The sequence below is a fragment of the Papaver somniferum genome, chromosome 1 (genome assembly GCF_003573695.1).
Source record: "Papaver somniferum cultivar HN1 chromosome 1, ASM357369v1, whole genome shotgun sequence".
NCBI classification, from domain to species: domain Eukaryota; kingdom Viridiplantae; phylum Streptophyta; class Magnoliopsida; order Ranunculales; family Papaveraceae; genus Papaver; species Papaver somniferum.
In genome coordinates this window covers 107,472,809-107,495,631 of record NC_039358.1, presented here as the reverse complement: position 1 = coordinate 107,495,631, position 22,823 = coordinate 107,472,809, and the positions used below count along the sequence as shown (strand labels likewise).

The 22,823-nt window shown below is 37.9% G+C and overlaps 2 protein-coding genes across 2 annotated transcripts; both read right to left on the bottom strand.

The window, feature by feature from the left end:
* Positions 1 to 5,268: 5,268 nt before the first annotated feature.
* On the bottom strand, positions 5,269 to 8,740 carry LOC113348777. Its single transcript, XM_026592640.1, has 5 exons — positions 8,194 to 8,740; positions 6,720 to 8,048; positions 6,457 to 6,664; positions 6,023 to 6,270; positions 5,269 to 5,915 (listed from the first exon to the last, which is right to left on the bottom strand). Exons 1-5 carry the CDS (start codon positions 8,738 to 8,740, stop codon positions 5,269 to 5,271), a joined length of 2,979 nt encoding a protein of 992 aa, XP_026448425.1.
* Positions 8,741 to 21,590: 12,850 nt separating this feature from the next.
* LOC113348760 lies at positions 21,591 to 22,394 on the bottom strand. The gene is made up of 2 exons (XM_026592619.1): positions 22,322 to 22,394; positions 21,591 to 22,213 (listed from the first exon to the last, which is right to left on the bottom strand). The coding sequence occupies exons 1-2, from the start codon at positions 22,392 to 22,394 to the stop codon at positions 21,591 to 21,593; spliced, it is 696 nt and encodes a 231-aa protein (XP_026448404.1).
* Between the last annotated feature and the right edge of the window lie 429 nt (positions 22,395 to 22,823).

The following is a 22,823-nucleotide window of genomic DNA, read 5'->3' as shown; positions in this document are numbered from 1 at the left end:
ACTTGAGTCCATTCATCTTTAGAAAAGCTCTGAGCAGCCATATCTTCCTTACGTAAAGCTATATCTTTCTGATCTGCAATATTATTTTTACAATGAATAAACTTCATCTGAGCCTCACGCAACTCAGCAGCAGATTTAGCTAGCTCCTTTTCCAACTGATTAGCATCAATAACGTCAGTAGGAGTGTTTTTAAGATTTATCAAATCAACCACGGTCTGACCTGCATGGCCTGCATTGATACAATCTGTACGTGTAATATCTTCACTAGCTGTAGCTCCAACAACTTCAGAAGTTCCTTTATTCATGACTCTTATTTGAGTTTCCAAATCAGACACGGATTGAGTTGTAGATATTTTGTTTATCCCGGTCTGAGCTGAAGAGTTTTGGTTCATCCCGGACTCTGCATTGATAGAATCTGTTCGTGTAATATCTTCTCTAGCTGTAGCACCAACAACTTCAGAAATTTCTTTATTCACGACTCTTATTTCAGTTTCCAATTCAGACACGGATTGAGTTATCCCGGACTGAGCTGAAGTTTGGTTCATCCCGGACTTTGCATGGTCTGCATGAGCAGATTGTGTACGTGCAGCAAGCACTTTCTTGGCTGCAATTGCGTTTTGCAATCTAAGCTGAGCCGCATCATCCCTCTCAGCTGAAGCATCAACCATATTATCCTCCTTATTCTCCAGATTCAAAGACTTCTGCTCTTCCTCATTAGTTTTAGGTGACTTTGCTTGCCAAACTTTATGAACAAGCTGTTTTTCCTTACCAGCAGCCTTCATGCTATTCTTCTTTTTGCATTCACCATCAACATGCCCAATAATATTGCAAGATAAACAGAATTTAGGTGAATTTGGTATATCAACATATTGCCGAAAAATTTTACCTCCTGCAGTGATAGAGATTCGGTCAGGAATATGCTTTGCAAAGTCTATATCTACCAAAACAGCTGCGAAGTGACCATATTCCAGATTTAGGGTTCTTTGATCCACCACAATTGGTGTTCCAAGGATTTTCCCAATAGAAAGTAAAGATTTCTCAGTCCATATCTCAATAGGGAGACCAAGAAAACGTACCCAAACAGCTGCATGGGACGTTCTTTGTTTATCAGGATTAAAACCTGGGTACCAATCAATCAGCCTCAGAATTTGTTGATTGACAAACCACTTTTCAGCACGAATCTTCTCCTTTTCCAATTCTGAAGATAACATAATAACAAAGAATCCTTTGCTCATAGGTATAAACTTACACCTATTCTTAAGTTTCCATTGATTTTCAAGGATTTTTTGAATCTCAACAAACTTTAAACCTGTAGCATCCAGTCTAGCTATGAAGCTATATTGAAAAGGCTTGCATCCTTCCTGATAATAATCATTAGGGATGACAAGAGCTGGCTCACCCTCAACAAGAGTAGGATTTGGTAACAAGGAAATATCAACTGAAGTTGGATTTAGGGTTTTACGTTCCCTAACTTTTTCAGCAAAAGAAACTGTTTTAGCATGGTTCTGATTTGAGCTACTAGGAATATTATCTAAAGAATGAATCATCATGAATCAACGTATTGATTCTGATAATCCAAAAACATAAAGCTTGAAACCCTAAACGTGAAAATATTTGGTTTTCCAAAATCGCCAAAAAGAGAAAAAAACGGACATTCTCTTTCCTCCCTCTGAAAAAACGGACATTCTACTCTTTTGGGTTTTGCTTTTGCTGTTCCAAGACCCAAAAGAGCTCCTTTTCGAGTTCAAAAGATGTGGTTCTTACATTCTGATTTCCTTCGTATGGTTAGAGATAGTTGGAGTATGCCTATTTCTGGGTCTCTTGATTTTATTTTCACACAAAAATTAAAGAGACTAAAAGGATTTATCAAGGAATGGAATCTTCGTGTTTTTGGTAATGTGCATTCTAGGTTAAAACAGGATCAGTTGAGGTTTGAGGCAGCTGCTCTTCTTTCTGATGATAACCCGGATGACATTACAAAGTTAAATATTATGAAGGATACTATGGCTAAACTTAATGATACTCGTGCTCAGTTGAATACTATGCTTAAGCAGAAATCTAGAAATAAGTGGCTTGTGGAGGGTTCAAGTAACACTAATTTCTTTCATAATAGCATTAAAATTCGTAGAAGTTCTAACACTATCTCTGAACTTGTTGACAGTGCAGGCAATACTATTTCTGATCTTGAGCAGCTTAGAAATCATGTTGTGCACTATTATGAGGACAAGTTTAATGGGCCGGAGTTGGAGATTGATCCTATTTTATTTGACTATGATCATATTAGCATCTCGGAGGAGGAAAGTTTAGCCATGGACAAAATTCCATCTTCTGAGGAGATTAAACAAGCAGTTTTTGATCTAGGGGCAGACAGTGCTCCAGGGCCGGATGGGTTTTCTAGATGTTTCTATAGACACTGCTGGGATATTATTCAAGATGACTTATTAAGAGCCGTTATTTATTGCTGGAATTCTGGTCATATCCCAAATGGAATAAATTCTAGCCTAATTGTCTTGATTCCCAAGGTAAAAGGTGATAATTCTCTTCGTAATTTTCGTCCTATTGGTCTCAGTAATTTTTTCTTCAAAATATTTACTAAGATCTTAGCTACTAGACTGGGGAGCGTTTTAGATAAACTTGTTTCTGAAGAACATGTGGCTTTCATGAAAGGGCGTAACATCCATGAAAACATTAGTCTTGCTTCTGAATTGATTAATGAGCTTCATATCAATCGTAAGGATGGTAATTTGGGCCTTAAGCTTGATATCACACAAGCTTTTGACACGGTCAGTTGGTCTTTTGTCTTGGAGGTTTTTCGTAGGTATGGTTTCTCGGAGCATTGGTGCACTTGGATTTCTCATATCTTCAATTCTGCTAGAATCTCTATTCTCTTGAATGGCAGTCCGGAGGGTTTTTTCAAGATAAATAGAGGTTTACGTCAGGGAGATCCTCTTTCTCCCCTGATCTTTGTTTTGATGGAGGATGTCCTTAGCAGAAATATCACAAAGCTTTTTGCAGAGAAGAGGATGTCTTACATGGTAACTAGAGGTGGTATTTCTCCTACTCATCTCTTTTTTGCTGATGATATTATGATTTTCTGTAAAGGAAATTTGTGGAGCATTAATAATCTGGTGGATCTGTTTGGTAAGTATCAATGTGCTTCAGGTCAATCAGTTTTTCGCCAAAAGAGTAAAATTTATTATGGTGGTGGTTCGTTGAGTAGACGTAATTATCTTGTTGATTATTTGGGTATGAGTGTAGCTACTTTCCCTGATCGTTATTTGGGTGTTCAAATAATTCCTGGTGCTGTGAGGTATCATCATATTGCTAATGTGGTTGAGAAGATTAAAACCCATCTTGCTGGTTGGAAGGGTTTTCTTTTATCTTTTCATGACCGTATTGTGCTTGTTAAATCTGTTATTTCGAGTTATTCCATCCATAATATGGCTATTTATAAGTGGCCTAGCAAGTTCATTGTGCAATGTGAGCGTGCAGTTAGGAATTTTATTTGGTCTGGTGACTCTAATGTCAGTCGTGCTGTTGTGGTGGCGTATGATAAAATCTGTTGCCCTTTTGAGGAGGGGGGTTTGGGTTTATCTCGTATGGCTACTATGAATTTTGCAATGTTGATGAAGTTATGGTGGAAGATCAGTACTTCTAAGAAGAATTGGTCAGGTTATCTTAAGGCTAAGTTTTTTAGTCGAAGAGGCTACATTAAGACTTATGGGGTGAAGTCTACCATTCTTCCAGGCATTAGAAGGGTTTATAAATATGTGGAGGCTAACACTAAAGTTCTTCTTGGTGATGGAAGGTCTACTTCTCTCTATTATGATGTTTGGTATGGAGAAAAATGTTTTGCAGAGATATTAGATGATTTTACTCTTGACAGATTGGTTTTGGTGAGTGATTGTTATAGGGATAACCAATGGGTTTTTCCTGAAAATCACTTGAACTGTTTACTCGCGGCTGGTGTGGATATGCATAATCTTCCTTTTCCAAATGGGGGTGAAGATAAGAGAGTTTGGATGCCAAACTTTTCAGGTGATTTTTCGATAAGTTCTGCCAAGGAACTTATTCGTCAGAAACATGGTAGCTTCAATGCAGCGTCTATGTTGTGGAGGAAGGAAATTCACCCTAAACTTGCGGCTCAAAACTGGAACTTCATTCGTGGTGCTTGTGCTACTTTGGATATCATTCAATCTAGGTTCAAAATTCATTTGGCTAACAAGTGTGTTCTGTGTGAAACTGAGGAAGAATCTCTAGATCATATTCTTTTTCATTGTTCTTTTGCAGCTCGTGCGTGGTCTTGGATTTCTTGTATCTTTGGTATGACAGCAAACTTCAACGTTGTGGCTTCTTTCAAGGCAGCTAAGGGAAGAAGTGCAATTTTCCGTGACTTGTGGCTGGTGGCGAACTTAGTAATCAGGTCAGAACTATGGGCTATGCGCAACAAATGCATCTTTGAGAAACAGAAACCGAGTTGGGGCCTTTTTTCTAAAAGAGTGCTGAAGCTAATACAAGAATATTCAGTCCGTCTAAAAGGGTTTATGCGCAACTTTTTTTTTGATAAGTCAAAAAATTGTATTAATAGATAACAAAATTTACAAAAAGTAGATTACAAGAAAAGAGGTCACAGCAACCCCAAAAAATTGTAATACTACTTGAAACGAAAATAGGAAACATTAGGGTTTTCAACGGAAATTAAAAAATCAGGTCTTCCTTCATACTGAATTCCCACTTCATTATCAAGATAACAACCATTCTTAGCCATCTTATCTGCTGAACAATTCACCTCTCTGTAAGTGTGAATTATCCTTATAGAAATATAATGATTGCATAACCGCCCCCATCTTGCTCTTGCAAACCAAGGAATAGAAGAGCTTTGTAAAGCTTGAACTACTCCATATGAATCAGATTGCACACAAATACGGTCATAATTCCATTTCATTGCCCATTCCATACCAATTATAATTGCATAGAGTTCCGCCAAATAATTTGTAGTAACTCCAAGACCAATACTCAAAGCGCCAAGAACTGCACAGCTAGAGTCTCTTGCCACCACTCCTGCTCCCGCAATGCCTGGATTCCCACGCGCTGCTCCATCACAACAAATTAGAATCTCATTAAGTTCCGGAGGCTGCCATAACACTTCAATAGGCTGCTGATGTCTAACACTTCTATGAACCACACGGAAGTAATCCAACATCACCATATCTTCCACACTGTTGCGCATAAACCCTCTTAGGCGGACTGAATATTCTTGGATTAGCTTCAGCACTCTTTTAGAAAAAGACCCCAGCTCGGTTTGTGCTTCTCAAAAAAGCATTTGTTGCGTATAGCCCATAGTTCTGACCTGATTACTAAGTTCGCCACCAGCCACAAGTCACGGACAATTGCACTTCTTCCCTTAGCTGCCTTGAAAGAATCCACAATGTTGAAGTTTGTTGTCATACCAAAGATACCAGAAATCCAAGACCACGCACGAGCTGCAAAAGAACAAAGAAAAAGAATATGTTCTAGCGATACTTCCTCGGTTTCACACAGAACACACTTGTTAGCCAAATGAATTCTGAACCTAGATTGAATGATATCCAAAGTGGCACAAGCACCACGAATGAATTTCCAGTTTTGAGCCGCAAGTTTAGGGTGAATTTCCTTCCTCCACAGCATAGACGCTGCATTGAAGCTACCATGTTTCTGACGAATAAGCTCCTTGGCAGAGCTTACCGAAAAATCACCTGAAAAGTTTGGCATTCGAACTCTCTTATCTTCACCCCCATTTCGCAAAGGAAGATTATGCATATCCACACCAGCCGCGAGTAAACAGTTCAAGTGATTTTCAGGAAAAACCCATTGGTTATCCCTATAACAATCACTCACCAAAACCAATCTGTCAAGAGTAAAATCATCCAATATCTCTACAAAACATTTTTCTCCATACCAAACATCATAATAGAGAGAAGGAGACCTTCCATCACCAAGAAGAACTTTAGTGTTAGCCTCCACATATTTATAAACCTTTAACCTGGAAGAATGGTAGACTTCACCCCATAAGTCTTAATGTAACCTCTTCGACTAAAAAACTTAGCCTTAAGATAACCTGCCCAATTCTTCTTAGAAGTACTGATCTTCCACCATAATTTCATCAACATTGCAGAATTCATAGTAGCCATACGAGATGCCCAAACCCCCTCCTCAAAAGGGCAACAGATTTTATCATACGCCACCACAACAGCACGACTGACATTTGAGTCACCAGACCAACTAAAATTCCTAATTGCACGCTCACATTGCACAATGAACTTGCTAGGCCACTTATAAATAGCCATATTATGGATGGAATAACTCGAAATAACAGATTTAACAAGCACAATACGGTCATGAAAAGATAAAAGAAAACCCTTCCAACCAGCAAGATGGGTTTTAATCTTCTCAACCACATTAGCAATATGATGATACCTCACAGCACCAGGCATTATTTGAACACCCAAATAACGATCAGGGAAAGTAGCTACACTCATACCCAAATAATCAACAAGATAATTACGTCTACTCAACGAACCACCACCATAATAAATTTTACTCTTTTGGCAACAAACAGATTGACCCGAAGCATACTGATACTTACCCAACAGATCCACCAGATTATTAATGCTCCGCAAATTTCCTTTACAGAAAATCATAATATCATCAGCAAAAAAAGAGATGAGTAGGAGAAATACCACCTCTAGTTACCATGTAAGACATCCTCTTCTCTGCAAAAAGCTTTGTGATATTTCTGCTAAGGACATCCTCCATCAAAACAAAGATCAAGGGAGAAAGAGGATCTCCCTGACGTAAACCTCTATTTATCTTGAAAAAACCCTCCGGACTGCCATTCAAGAGAATAGGGATTCTAGCAGAATTGAAGATATGAGAAATCCAAGTGCACCAATGCTCCGAGAAACCATACCTACGGAAAACCTCCAAGACAAAAGACCAACTGACCGTGTCAAAAGCTTGTGAAATATCAAGCTTAAGGCCTAAATTACCATCCTTACGATTGATATGAAGCTCATTAATCAATTCAGAAGCAAGACTAATGTTTTCATGGATGTTACGCCCTTTCATGAAAGCCACCTGTTCTTCATAAACAAGTTTATCTAAAACGCTCCCCAGTCTAGTAGCTAAGATCTTAGTAAAGATTTTGAAGAAAAAATTACTGAGACCAATAGGACGAAAATTACGAAGAGAATTAGCACCTCTTACCTTGGGAATCAAGACAATTAGGCTAGAATTTACCACATTTGGGATATGACCAGAATTCCAGCAATAAATAACGGCTCTTAATAAGTCATCTTGAATAATATCCCAGCAGTGTCTATAGAAACATCCAGAAAACCCATCCGGCCCTGGAGCACTGTCTACCCCTAGATCAAAAACTGCTTGTTTAATCTCCTCAGAAGATGGAATTCTGTCCATGGCTAAACTTTCCTCCTCCGAGATGCTAATATGACTATAGTCAAATAAAATAGGATCAATCTCCAACTCCGACCCATTAACCTTATCCTCATAATAGTGCACAACATGATTTCTAAGCAGCTCATAATCAGAAATAGTATTGCCTGCACTTTCAACAAGTTCAGAGATAGTGTTAGAACTTCTACGAATTCTAATGCTATTATGAAAGAAATTAGTGTTACTTGAACCCTCCACAAGCCACTTATTTCTATATTTCTGCTTAAGCATAGTATTCAACTGAGCACGAGTATCATTAAGTTTAGCCATAGCATCCTTCATAATATTTAACTTTGTAATGTCATCCGGGTTTTCATCAGAAAGAAGAGCAGCTTCCTCAAATCTCAACTGATCCTGCTTTAACCTAGAATGCACATTACCAAAAACACGAAGATTCCATTCCTTGATAACTTCTTTTAGTCTCTTTAATTTTTGAGTGAAAATAAAATCAAAAGACCCAGAAAATAGGCATACTCCAACTATCTCTAACCATACGAAGGAAATCAAAATGTAAGAACCACATCTTTTGAACTCGAAAAGGAGCTCTTTTGGGTCTTGGAACAGCAAAAGAAAAACCCAAAAGAGTAGAATGGTCAGAAACTTCCCTAGGAAGAGCTTTACACCGCCAATTCTCAATTTTTTCAAGCCAAGCCGCATTAATAATAGCACGATCAAGTTTACTAACAATTCTAGTCATACCTGATTGTCTATTCATCCAAGTGAACTTACTTCCCAAAGCATCAGCTTCAAAGAGACTGTTGTCATCCAACCAATCTGACAACTCATTAATAGCTGAGGTTCTAGGTTCAAGACCACCCTTCTTCTCATCCAAACGAAGAATACAGTTAAAATCCCCAATGACTAACCAAGGAATATCATCACCAGAACTAACAAGTTGCTGCCAAAGACTTCTCCTAGTAACCTGAATATAGATAGCATGGACAAAAGAAACATGAACACCATCCACCTCAATTGTTATTGCCTTCTTACTGACATTAACAATTGAAAGATTTAGAGTATTTGAATAACAAACCCAAATATTAGCAATACTAGAAGAAGAAGCATTATTAATAACATGAGAAGAATAACCTTCTCTTAGCAAACCATATCTGAACCCAGCAGAACAGGGAACTTTTGGTTCAACAATACCAAAAATATCTGGTTTAAACTCTCTAATCAACTCCTTTAGTTTATCTTGAGCTACAACACGTGCAACTCCATTGATATTCCAAAACAACACCCGCATTTAAACAATAGGGTTTTGATTATTGCTTAGCTGTACTTCAGAAGTATTTGAGGAGGATTTTAATCTTGGAGAAGAACCTTTTCGTACTCGAATTCCTTGCTCTGATTCCTCATCCAAGTCGGTTAAAGCTTCTACATCCCTCAAAGTGTCTAGTCTAGCCTGAAAAGCCAAAAGCTGTTGATACTTAGCCTTACGTGCAACTTCATCAATATGCCCAAGCTCATGTACACTTGCCGTTTCCCCCACAAGAGTACTATCCAAGATATTAAACCTATTTGAAGAGACGTATTCAGAACTCTCCTCCACAGCTTCACAAACAGGAGTATAAATAGCTTCCGAAACAGGAATCCTACCCGGATTAGGAAGTCTAGTTCTATCCAATTCAACATTCCCACCAGGCTTAGTATTTAAGGCAACAGTACTTAACGAATTTGCCCTACTAACTAAAACTGAATGCGCAACAACAGCCTTCTCCGCCATAGCTGAAGCAGTGCGCATTGCAGCTTCGGACCTGATCATCTCTTCCTGAAGCTGTTGTTCATAATCAGCAGTTCCAATCCTCACCACATCAACCTGCACATGAGTATCTGTAGCTACTTTCTTATTTTTCTTACCATTCTTCTTATGACTTATAGTCTGCCATGTATCATTATTCTCCCCTTGATGAATAACAAGAGTTTGAGGTTGCTGAGCTTGATGCAATTCATTCTGCTGTGTTGCTTGTTTTGCTGAAGAACTTCCCAACTCTAAAGTTCTATCTAACTGTAGAGAAGAAATACCAACCAGCTGCTGTGATGAGGTACCAGCATTTTTTCGAACGTCTGTACGTGCATGAGCTGCATGTAATGCATTAAATGCATGTTTCTTCCTACATTCTTTATCTAAGTGCCCAACAATCTTGCACTTGGAGCAAAACTTAGGTTGTTTTAGAATTTCAATAGGTTGCAGAAAGTCACGTCCATCAACTTCAACATAAACTGAATCAGTATCATGTTTAGCAAAATCTATATCAATCAAAACAGATGCATAATGACCATATTCATGATTTAGGGTCTCCTATCTACCACAATGGGTGTTCCAAGAGATTTCCCTAAAGCTAAAAGAGTTTTTTCTACCCACATCTCCACAGGCAGGCTAGGAAACTTCACCCAAACCGTTGAATGAGAAGTACATTGCTTGTCTGCGTCATACCCTGGATACCATTCAATCAAACGAAGAGGCTGGTCATTAACAATCCATGGTTCTTTGTTACCATCCTTGAAAACTTTGTCTTTATCTTCTTGAGTTAATAGTTTTATAATGAAGAAACCACGGTTCATAGGGATAAACTGAACCCTAGCATCTCCCAAACCCCATTGCTGTTCCAGATTTTTTTTGACATCAATGAGCTTCACACCTTTGAGATCTAATCTTCCAATTAGGCTAAATCTCCATATTTGACAGCCTTCTTCATAATAATCCTGAGGAATAACAACTGCCGGTTTTCCATCTCTGGTAGTAGGGTTTGGTAAAGAACTTATATCAACAGCTGTTGAAACTTGTTTTTTGTTATGTTTTCCCATCACCAATTCAGCAAACGTGAACTTTGGATGATTAGAATCACCCACAATGTTTATGCGCAACAGTGTGGAAGATATGGTGTTGTTGGATTACTTCCGTGTGGTTCATAGAAGTGTTAGACATCAGCAGCCTATTGAAGTGTTATGGAAGCCTCCGGAACATAATGAGATTCTAATTTGTTATGATGGAGCAGCGCGTGGGAATCCAGGCATTGCGGGAGCAGGGGTGGTGGCAAGAGACTCTAGCTGTGCAGTTCTTGGTGCTTTGAGTATTGGTCTTGGAATTACTACAAACTATTTGGCGGAACTCTATGCAATTATAATTGGTATGGAATGAGCAATGCAATGGAATTATGATCGTACTTGTGTGCAATCTGATTCCTATGGAGTAGTTCAAGCTTTACAAAGTTCTTCTATTCCTTGGTTTGCAAGATCAAGATGGGAGAGATTATGCAATCATTATATTTCTATAAGAATAATTCACACTTACAGAGAGGCGAATTTTTCAGCAGATAAGATGGCTAAGAATGGTTGTTATCTTGATAATAAAGTGGGAATTCAGTATAAAGGAAGACCTGATTTTTTAATTTCCGTTGAAAACCCTAATGTTTCCTATTTTCGTTTCAAGTAGCGTTTCAAGTTTTTGGGGTTGTTGTGACCTCTTTTCTTGAAATCTACCTTTTGTAAATTTTGTTATCTATTAATAAAATTTTTAACTTATCAAAAAAAAGTACTCCCACTTCATTACTCAATAGACAACCCCGCTTTGCCATTGCATCAGCTGAAAAATTCACCTCTCTAAAAGTGTGAATGAAACGTATAGACGTATAGTGTCTACAGATCATAATCCATCTATTCCTTGCAAACCAAGGAATTGAGTCATTCTTGAAAGCTTCAACAACTCCCATAGAATCAGACCGTATACAAATACAAGAAAAACCCCATTGCATAGCCCACTCCAAACCAACAATAATGTTGTACAATTCTGCTAAATAATTCGTCGTGACTCCTAGCCCAATACTCATAGCACCAAGAACTGAACAATGCTCATCCCTAGCTACTACACCTGCACCCGCAACGCCTGGGTTACCTCTCGCCGCTCCATCACAACAAATTTGTAATTCATTAGCCTCAGGCGGTAACCAAAAACAAGCCACAGGATGATGCAACTTCACACTACTATTATCTGAGTCACTAGAATCATCTTGTTCCTCCTCCACCCAAACCTCACTAGTATCATTAGCAAGGCGTAACTCAGATTCTAGAGCACCATACTTGTTATTCACCACTAAATCTGTTTGAGAAAGCTCATACACAAAAGGAGTTTTAAAAGATTTAAATTTAAAAGGAGTACCTTTGTTTGGGGAGCTCTTACTCTTTACTGTTTTCCAATCATCTTTTGTTGTATCAGACTCCTTGGAAACTCCCGTATTTTGCTTGGTAGAAACTGAATTATGCACGGTTTTATTTTCCAGAGAAGAATTTGGATTGGCCACGGACATAGTTTGAACCAAAACAGCGTTATTAGCTCCTAATCTGGATTTTGTGTTGGATACGGACTTATCCATATGACTGTCCGTATTTTGCTTGGACATCCCAGAAGTTTGCTTGGTCACGGACTCAGAAGTTTCCAAATTCTTCTTGGTCACGGACTGTTTAGTATTCATACCTTGAGAAGAATGGTTTGACACGGAAGTATCCACATTGTGTTTGGACACGGAAACTTGCTGAGTTCCCAAATTTTGTACGGTCTCTTGTTAGGAATTTGATTTATGCACAGAATTTGGAGTTGCATTCAAGCCCTGAGAATTAGCTTGCTTGGACACGGAATTTCCCAAATTTTGCACGGACTGAGAATTATTTTTCTCTGGCGAAACTTCTGCATGAACTGAATTGTCTCGTGCAGCAAGATCTTTTTTGGCTGCAATATTGTTTTTACATCTTACCAATTTCATCTGTGCTTCACAATACTCAGTGAAAGCTTTGTCGAGCTGCTCCTCCAACTGACTATCTTCAACATTCTCTTGAACTGGATCAATGTTTTGTATGGACATAGTTGATGCTGCATCTATCAAATTTTCCTTCCCGGACTGAACACTGACTTTATTTGCATGCTCATCATGAGAATTTTTCCGCACTTCCTTCCAAATAAATTTGGTTGTTTTATCCACTTTACCATCTTTGATACTCTCACTAGAATATTTCTATTCAGCAGTAGAACCTCCTAATATTTTACGAGCAGCAAGGAAATTTTCAAATTTATGGCCCATAAACTTGCAGTGAGTACAATACATGATGCTCTCTAAATCCTGAATTTCAGTATACTGCCAAAACTCCTTTCCATTTGCTTTCAAGCGAATTCTTTTAGGAATCAGCTTAGCAAAGTCAATATCAATCAAAACAGCAACATAGTTTCCAACATCATGATCCAAAGTCTTTTGATCAATAGCAATCGGTCTCCCAATAATTTTAGCAATGGAAATAAGAATTTTCTTTGTCCATAACTGAATGTATAAACCAGGGAAACTTACCCAAACTGATGCTCGTGTAGTATGTTGTCTTTCCGGATCAATGTTTGGGTAAAAATTGAAAACCTAAGTTGTTGATTCTGAATCACCCAAGTTTCATTGGAACTAGCTTGCATCTACCAGCACAAAACCCCATTTTTCTTCCGAGCTTTTTTGAACATCAACAAGTTTTAAACCCTTAAAGTTCAATCTCCCAATGAGATTGAACTGAAAAACATCACGTCCCTCTTGAGTAAGATCAATAGGCAAATCCAACGCTGGTTCTTCCGTTATCATGAATGTCAACTAAGTATCGTAAGTAAATTGATCCCGGTTGTTCAACCATTTGATAACCAGAGTCATTCTTTGATAAATGATCACTATGAGTTAGGTTATATTTCAATTAAGAGAGAAAAAAATATGAGGAGAGAGAAAATCTGGCGATTTTCCTAGGTTTTTGTGCGGTTTTCAATTTTCTTCTTCAATTATTGTTTAATCTTAGGATTAATGATGACTGAGGAAACTGTGTTACGTATTACGAATGGATCACCAACACCAACCTTTGCGGAAAAAGTGAAGGTACGTCAAACATTACATCCTACGGCTGTTGATGTTAGTAGTCTGCCAAATCCCACGTTAATTAATGGAGAACCATCTTTGGTAATCCCTACCGCTTTTTACCAGGAAAGTTGTAAGACTTTTTAGTTTAGCTTTATAGCAAGACTCAACTTCACGGGTTTGAGGTTTTTGGAGGTGAAGAACAATTTAGTTACTCAATGGCAGTTAAACCCTAACTCGGTTAGGTTTATGTCTATGAGTAAGGGTTTCTTTGTAGTTATGTTGCGTGATGAGCAAACGAAATCCAGAATCCGTAACAGGAAATGGTTTGTTAATCAACAAGAGATACGTTTGATGGATTGGTACCCTGGTTCCGATCCTGAAAGACAAAATACTTCTCATGCACCTGTTTGGGTACATCTCCCGGGTCTTCATGCAGAGTTATGGACTGAGAGATCTTTGTTATCCATTGGGAAAGCAGTTGGTAATCCGATTGTTGTTGATCAAAGAACATTGAATCTGGAGTTTGGAAGCTATGCTTCAGTGCTGGTTGATGTGGATTTTGCAAAACACATTCCTGACAGAATTCTACTAACAGCTGGTGGGAGAACTTTCTGGCAATATGTGGAGATACCTAAGCACCCAAAATTCTGTTTGCATTGTAACATTATTGGACACAATGAGAGTGAGTGCAGGAGGAAACCAAAGTCTGATGAATCTGTTAAGGAGACGGAGGATGCTCAAGACTGGCAGGCAGCTAAGGGTAAGAAGCGATCACGCAATCGTAAGAAGAATAGCAATCAAGAAGGTACTAGTGGTGTTGACAAGTCAGGTGAAACTAGTGAAGTTGCAAACACTGGTGCGGGGGAAACTGTTAATGTGCCTGGTGCGGGTAAAGATATTAATGTACCTGTTGATGTTGGGGAGAATGTTGCTGGTAAGGTAGATACTAGTCAGCTTGAAGAGGTGCTGGCTGCTTCTGAAGCTCAGCTTCGTGCAGTGTCTGACGCTGTTGAGACAGCTAAACAGGCACTTGATGCGAAAAGAGCATTAGCTAACATATTGATGGTTGATGAAACCACAATTGCAGCTAAGTCAGGAAAGAGTGATGAATTTGCGAGAACTAATCACTCTAGTATTGATAGGAACTAGGCCAACTCTTTTACTTTCTTTATACCTATTCAAGACGCAGTGATTCATAGTATTGCGGAGACACCTACCTGCAATGCTTTGATGGAAAATACTGTGGTTATGTCCTCGAATAAATTTGATGTTTTGACAGCTGAGTTGGGGCTAGACAACATAGTGCGACAATCTAATCAGGAGGAGGAGAGTTCGGATGAGGAACTAACGTCAGAGAAAGCATCAGCAGGTGTCAAGGGAGCCAAATGGTCCGAGATTCCAGTTGAGAAAGTTGTGCCTAAGCAAACTAGGAAGCCTGGTCGTGTGCCAATTCAGCCTAGTTCGCAACAAAGTACCTCACAAAGTTATACTCAAAACAAATCTCCAGATTCCAAGTCTGACTCGGACTCTGAGGTTAATGATTTGGGAATCAGAGTAGCAAAGGTTTCTCTCCAGTTATTGAAAAACGGGTTCCGACAAAGAATCCTAAGATATCTTCTAAACCAAAAAAGACAGTTTCCTAATGCGAGTTCTCTTTTGGAATGTCAATGGAGTGTCGAAGGTGGAGCTGGTTTGAAGTTACGAGAGTTAGTTAAGGAGTTTAAGCCGGTTCTTATGTGTATTGCTGAGCCGAAAATCCCTTATTCAGATGGTGTTATGTTATGGCTTAATTTAGCTGGTTTTGTTAAGAAGGCAGTTCATAATTCTACTTCAAGTTTTATTGGTAATCTTTGGATTCTTTGGAGTGAAGATATTGAAGATCCAGTGGTGTTAAATATGACTAGGCAGGCTATTACGGTGAAGACAAAAGGAGTCTTTATTTCTTGTGTTCATGCTAGTTATACCCAAGTTTTTAGAAGGAGATTATGGAGTCAACTTTCTGTGGTGGATTCTACTACTCCTTGGTTGGTAATTGGAGATTTTAACTGTGTTCTTCGCAATGATGAGAAGAAGGGTGGTAGAGATGTTCTTACTTCTAGTATTAATGAATTCAGTGACTGGATGGAAGAGAATGGTCTTTTTGAGGCAGATTCTTTGGGTTCTAAGTTCACTTGGACTAATGGCCAATTGGGGGTTAGAAGAATTATTAGCAATTTGGATCGTGCTATTATTAATGAACCTTGGTTAACTAAATTTTCGAATTGGCGGTGTAAAGCTCTTCCTAGGGAAGTTTCCGATCATTCGACTCTTATTGGTTATCCTTTTGTTGCTTCTAGGCCAAGACGTGCTCCTTTCAGAATTCAGAAAATGTGGTTTACGCATCCTGATTTTTTGAGAATGGTTGAGACTTCTTGGAATGCTCCAGTGTATGGTAATCCTGATTTTATTTTTCCTTTCAAGATGAAGAGATTGAAGGTAGCTATGAAGTTGTGGAATCAACAGGTGTTTGGTAATGTGAATGCAAGACTCAAACAGGCTCAATTGAAGTTTGAAGTGGCTAGTAAGAATTCGGATGAGGACCCTTTTGACATTTCTAAGCAGAATGAAGGATGCGCTTGTGGCTGTTCAGGAGGTGCGTATGCAGCAGCATATTATGTTGAAGCAAAAATCTCGCAACAAATGGATCTTGGAGGGTTCTAGAAATACTTCATATTTCCATAGTACTATTAATACTCGTAGAAGTGTCAATACAATTTCGGAGTTGGTGACAGATGATGGGTCCCTTATTATTGATCCAGACCAATTAAGAGACCATGTTGTTTCTTATTATGAGAGTAAATTTAATGGAGTAGATACGCAGATTGAGGATAGTTTGTTTGAATATGAACATAATTCTATTTCTCTTGAGGAAAGACATATGTTGGATTCTATTCCTTCTTTGGAGGAAATTAAGGTGGCGGTGTTTGCTTTGGGTGTGGATAGTGCTCCAGGTCCGGATGGTTTCTCGGGGTGTATTTATAGACATTGTTGGGATTTAATTCATCAAGACCTAGATAAGGCTATTATTTTTTGCTGGAACAACAAAACTATTCCTAATGGGGCTAATTCTAGTCTCATTCTTTTGCTTGCTAAGGTACGAGGTGCGGATAGCCTGAAGAAATATAGACCAATTGGTCTAAGTAATTTTTTCTTCAAAATTTTTACCAACTTGCAACCAGACTTGGAGGAACAAGTGGCTTTTATGAAGCGGAGAAATATTCATGAAAATATTAGTTTGGCGTCTGAATTGGTTAATGAGCTGCACATTAAAAGAAAGGATGGCAACTTAGGTCTCAAACTTGATATTTCTCAAGCTTTTGATACAGTAAGTTGGCCTTTTGTCTTGGAGGTGTTTCGTAGATATGGTTTCTCAGAGGATTGGTGTACTTGGATTCACAATATTCTGAAGTCTGCCAGGATTTCTATTCTTCTTAATGGGAGTCCGGAGGGGTTTTTCAAGATTAATAGAGGTTTGCGTCAAGGGGATCCGCTTTCTCCTCTTATCTTTATTTTGATAGTGGACATTCTAAGTAGGAACATTATTAAACTCTTTCAAAACAAGAGTATGACTCATATGGTGAAGCGTAATGGTATTGCTCCAACTCATTTATTTTTTGCTGATGATATTATGATCTTTTGCAAGGGTAATATGATGAGTCTAACAAACTTAGTGAAGCTCCTGGGTGATTATCAACAAGCTTCTGGTCAACGAGTTTGCAGGGAGAAAAGCAAAATTTATTTTGGAGGTGGGTCTTTGCATAGGAGGAAGTCTATTGTAGACTTCTTAGGCATGGGAGTGACTTATTTCCCGGATAGATATTTGGGGGGTTAAGGTGATGCCTGGAGTGGTGAAGTATAGCCATATTAGTAACGTGGTGGATAAACTGAAGGACCAGCTTTCGGTTTACAAAGGTAAGATGCTTTCCTTTCAGGATCGTGTGGTACTTGTTAAAACTGTCCTTTCAAGTTATGCGATTCATAACATGGCTGTGTATAAATGGCCTGTTAAATTTGTTAAACAATGTGAACGTGTGATTCGTAATTTTCTTTGGTCGGGAGATTCAAACTTGGATAGAGCTTTTGTGGTTGGTTATGACAAGATCTGCAGTCCGGTGCGGGAAGGGGGTCTCGGGCTTACTAGCCTAAGAAACAGGAACAAGGCACTGATTATGAAGTTGTGGTGGAGTATTAAAAATTCTACGAAGAAATGGGCTAGATTTCTGGAATCGAAATTCACTTGTAGAGATGGTCGGCTGAAGTTGGCTGGAGTTAAATCTTCAATTCTTCCTGGGATTCGTTGGGTGCACACTAAAGTTATGCGCAATACTAAATCTTTAATTGGTGACGGTAGAGCAACTTCACTATTTTATAATGTATGGTATGGGACAGAAACTTTGGCAAATGTTTTGCAACAACCTGACCTTGACAGAAATGCAAGGGTTAGTGAAATCATTGTGCAGGATCAATGGCATCTGGAAGGAGTTCATATGCACGACCTCGTCAGTGCTGGTGTGGATCTGGAGAGCTTGCCGAGGAGGCACACAGGCAGTGATAGGAAGATATGGATGCCGGACCTTAAAGGTTTATTCTCTGTTAAGTCTGCAAGGGAGCTGGTGAGGATGAGATATCCGGTGCTGGAGGAAGCAAATCTGTTATGGAAGAGTGTTGTGCACCCTTCTTTGGCAGCGCAAAATTGGAAGTTTGTCAGGGGAGCTTGTGCAACTCTGGATAAAGTAAAGAGCAGGTTCAAGATAGCTCTTCCGTCGAGGTGCAGTGTGTGCCAGATTGAGGAGCAGTCTTTGGAACATGTTCTTTGGAGCTGTAGTGCTGCGAATCGGGCTTGACAATGGCTGTCAGGTATTTTCCATATTATTCCTCATTATAACTTGCTTGCTGCTAACAAGGAAGCGAAAGGGCGTAGTAGAATGGTTAAAGACATGTGGTTAGTCTCAATCTTGGTGCTGCGTTCGGAGCTGTGGTACCAAAGGAATAAGATGGTCTATGAAAAGAAGAAGCCTTGCTGGACTTTCTTTAAAAAACGTGTGTTTAACCTCATTCATGAGTATTCGGCTAGAATGATAAGATATATGTTCAACAAGGTAGAAGATCTTGAGATTCTGAATTTTTTCAGAGTTAAATGTCGTAGGGTGAAGATGTTAGATCCTGTTGAGTGTTTTTGGCAACCTCCTATGCACAATCAGCTCTTGTTGTGTTGTGACGGTGCCTCTAGAGGCAATCCAGGGGTGGCGGGAGCTGGTGTGGTGGCAAGAAATTCTGCTTGTGAAATGGTTGGGGCGATGTGTGTTGGTCTTGGAATTATTTCCAATTATATGGCGGAGTTGTATACCATTCTGATTGGTTTAGAATGGGCAGTTCAATGGGGATACCGGGATGTTCTAGTGCGGACTGATTCATCAAGTGTCATAACAGCTTTGGAAGGGGATTCTATTCCTTGGTTTGCTAGACAGAGATGGTATGATGTAAAGGGCATGTTCGATTCTATAAATTTTGTGCACACGTACCGTGAAGCCAATTTCGCAGCTGACAAGATGGTGAAGACTGGTTGCTTATTAGATAATGGAGTGAGACTCACTTTTGTTGGTCGTCCTGATTTGTTAAACTCAATTGAGTTCCCATATGTTTCCTATTTTTGATTGAAATAGTATTTTGAGTTTTTGGGGTTGCTGTGACCTCTTTCTCATGTACTATCTTGTAAATATCTCTTTTCTTTAATACGATTTTTTGACTTATCAAAAAAAACCAATGCTGGTTCTTCAAGATATGTTGACGCCTCAGGAAGAGATAATAAATCTGAATCTTTTAACATATAAGGTTTTTTACCCTTAACCAAATCAGCAAACCTCACGGTTTTTACACCATGAGAAAGCACGTTTGAATCAGAATTTTCCCCCATCCTGAATCACCAAAAGATGATCAAGGATGGAAAAAATGTGAAAAAACTTGAAACCCTAAAAAAACGCCTTTGGAGAGAAAAAAAAACCTTCTCAAGAGTTGCCAACGTGAATCCCCTTAAAACATATAATTTGTGATTAAAATACATTTTTCAAACTTTATTTTGTTAAAGATGAGTTTATCTAGTTTACAATTTAGTTTCAGAAATCAATTTCCGACTTATACTGAAGATTGTAGACTTTTTTGAGTTAACGTATATAAAATTCAACATTTTTATGAACTCTTTCTTTTGGTGTTGCCTTTGTCTTTCTATTTGATTGAAGATAGATGAAAGTTGTTAGGATTTGGATTAGTTCTGCTTGGCCTTTCATCCTTCTTCTATTGTGAAATTTGACTTCCTTCATATATTCTTGAATCAACGTACATAGAAATGAAATTTTTACTAGACATACTTCCTTAGAACATGTTAATTGTGATAAAATACATTTTTCAAACTTTTTCTGTTAAAGATGAGTTTATCTAGTTTACAATTTAGTCTCAGAAATCAACTTCCGACTTATAACGAAGAGTGTAGACTTTTTTGAGTTAACGTATAAAAAATCTAACATTTTTATGAACTCTTTATTTTTGTATTGGCTTTGTCTTTCAATTTGATTCAAATAGATGAAATTTGTTGGAATTTGGATTAGTTCTACCTGGGATTTTATCCTTCTTCTATTGTGAAATTTGACTTCCTTCATATTTTCTTGAATCAACGTACATAGAAATGCAATTTTTACTAGACGTAATGCCTTAGAACATATTATTTGTGATTACAATACATTTTTCAAACCTTTTCTGTTAAAGATGAGTCTATCTAGTTTACAATTTAGTTTCAGAAATCAATTTCAGCTGTATTACGAAGTGTGTAGACTTTTTTGAGTTAACGTACATAAAATTCAACATTTTTATGAACTCTTTCTTTTTGTGTTGGCTTTGTCTTTCTATTTGATTCAAGATAGATGAAAAATTTGTTAGGATTTGGATTAGTTCTTCTTGGTCTTTTATCCTTCTTCTATTGTGAAATTTGACTTCCTTCATATTTTCTTGAATCAACGTACATAGAAATGCAATTTTTACTAGACGTAATGCCTTAGAACATATTATTTGTGATTAAAATACATTTTTCAAACTTTTTCTGTCAAAGATGAGTTTATCTAGCTTACAATTTAGTCTCAGAAATCAATTTCAGATGTATAACGAAGTGTGTAAACTTTTTTGAGTTAATGTATATAAAATTCAACATTTTTATGAACTCGTTCTTTTTGTGTTGGCTTTGTCTTTCTATTTCATTCAAGATAGATGAAATTTGTTAGGATTTGTTTTTTTTTTTTTGCTAGGTCAAAAAGGTTTATTAAGCAAAAAAACGTAATTACAAGAATTACAAGATGAGAGGCACAAGGCCTCCCCACCCCCATAAACCAAAGGGGTGAAAAACAACAAAATAACTAACAAAAAATAAGCAACAAAGCCCAAAAAAATAACAAGAAAACTAACAAAGGAAAACATTAAGAGTCTCCACCCCCTCCTTTGTTCTTATTTTTCTTCTTTGGAGTTTGCATTCTTTTTAACTGGTCTTGTATTTCCTTGCAATACTCCTTGCGAAAAGATAAATCTTTCACAAACTGTTGTTATTGTAAGAAGAACTTCATGCTCCTCTTTAGATAAATGCACCTCTCTATTAGTACTCAAAACTTTATGCAGTTGCAGCCTAGCATTGTGCTCAGCAATATTCGAACTACCTTTAGATTTTGCCTTGGCACGTACCTCCTGCTGCTCCCTCAAAATATCTTCATGTTTTCCCTTTTCAAAAACCTGGTCCGTAGAGTTTGTTGCAGGCCCAATAGCCTTGCTCGGCTCTGTATACTTTAAAGTAGAACTCAGCCCAGACTTATTCTCCCCCAAAACACCGTCAGAATAAACTGCATCATTCCCATTATTCTCCAACACAGGATTTGCATGGTCTGTGATCTCCAGACCTAATTCACTCTCAAGGATATCAAAATTTTTTTGGTGCATAACAACTTCACTCGTGAATACATCATCCACATGAGTGTTGTTGTTCGTCTTTCCACTAACCAATTTCCAGTCCGTAATTTGATTAGCTGCAGAGTCAGAAACACCAACAACATCAAACAACGGAACTGAATTATTATCAACAGAAATCTGATTAACTCCCATCATATTAGTATCTTCAGGCACCTTAGCTTCTTGCATCGTCTTGTTAACTGGCTACCACTTCAAATTACTTTTAGTAGGATTATCCAAAGGATTCTTCTTAGTTTTTCTCCTACAATCAGATTCAACATGACCCACAATTCTGTAACATGAGCAAAATTTAGGAATTTTTTGAAGTTCAACAAACTGATTGAAACTTCTTCCATCCACTGTTTCATGAATGGAATCTGGATCTTTCTTTGCGAAATCAATATCAATTAAAACAGCTGCATAACAACCATACTCATGATTCAAGGTATTCTTATCTACCATAATGGGAATGCCTAGGTTTTTTCCAAGAGATAACAACACTTTTTCCGTCCACAATTCAACATATAAGCCAGGAAAATTAACCCAAACAGCAGCATGAGAAGAACTTTCTTTATCTGGATCAAACCATGGAAACCAGTCACGAAGATGTAACTCTTGCTGATCGATTTTCCATGTTTTCTCACGGATTTTTAGTTTATCTTCCTCAGTTGAAAACTTGATAATAAAGAAACCCTTATTCATAGGCGTAAACTTGACCCTTCTTGGACCTAAACTCCATTGGTCTTCCAAAGATTTCTTAACATCAGTAAAGCGAGAAACCCTAAAATCGAGTCTACCAATGAGACTGAAATTCCAAGCCGCACACCCTTCTTAAAAAAATATAACGGGATTTCCATAGAGGGTTTATCATCATGAAAACACAGGATTTGGTAAACTGCTAATATCAATAATAGAATTATTCTACATTTGTTTACCTTTGACCATGTCTGCAAAGGAAATAGAATTCCTAAGAGATGTATACGAACCAAGAACAGATTGTTCTCCCATTGTAAATCATCTAAAGATGATCAAACAATGAAGAAAACGTGAAAAAAATGAGAAACCCTAAAAAAAACCCAAAGAAAAAAATCGCCCAATTTGTTAGGATTTGGATTAGTTCTTCTTGGTCTTTCATCCTTCTTCTATTGTGAAATTTGACTTCCTTCATATTTTCTTGAATCAACGTACATTGAAATGCAATTTTTACTAGACGTACTGCCGTAAAACATATTAATTGTGATTACAATACATTTTTCAAAAAATTTCTGTTAAAGATGAGTTTATCTAGTTTACAATTTAGTCTCAGAAATCACTTCCGACTTATAACGAAGAGTGTAGACTTTTTTGAGTTAACGTATAAAAAATTCAACATTTTTATGAACTCTTTATTTTTGTATTGGATTTGTCTTTCAATTTGATTCAAATTGATGAAATTTG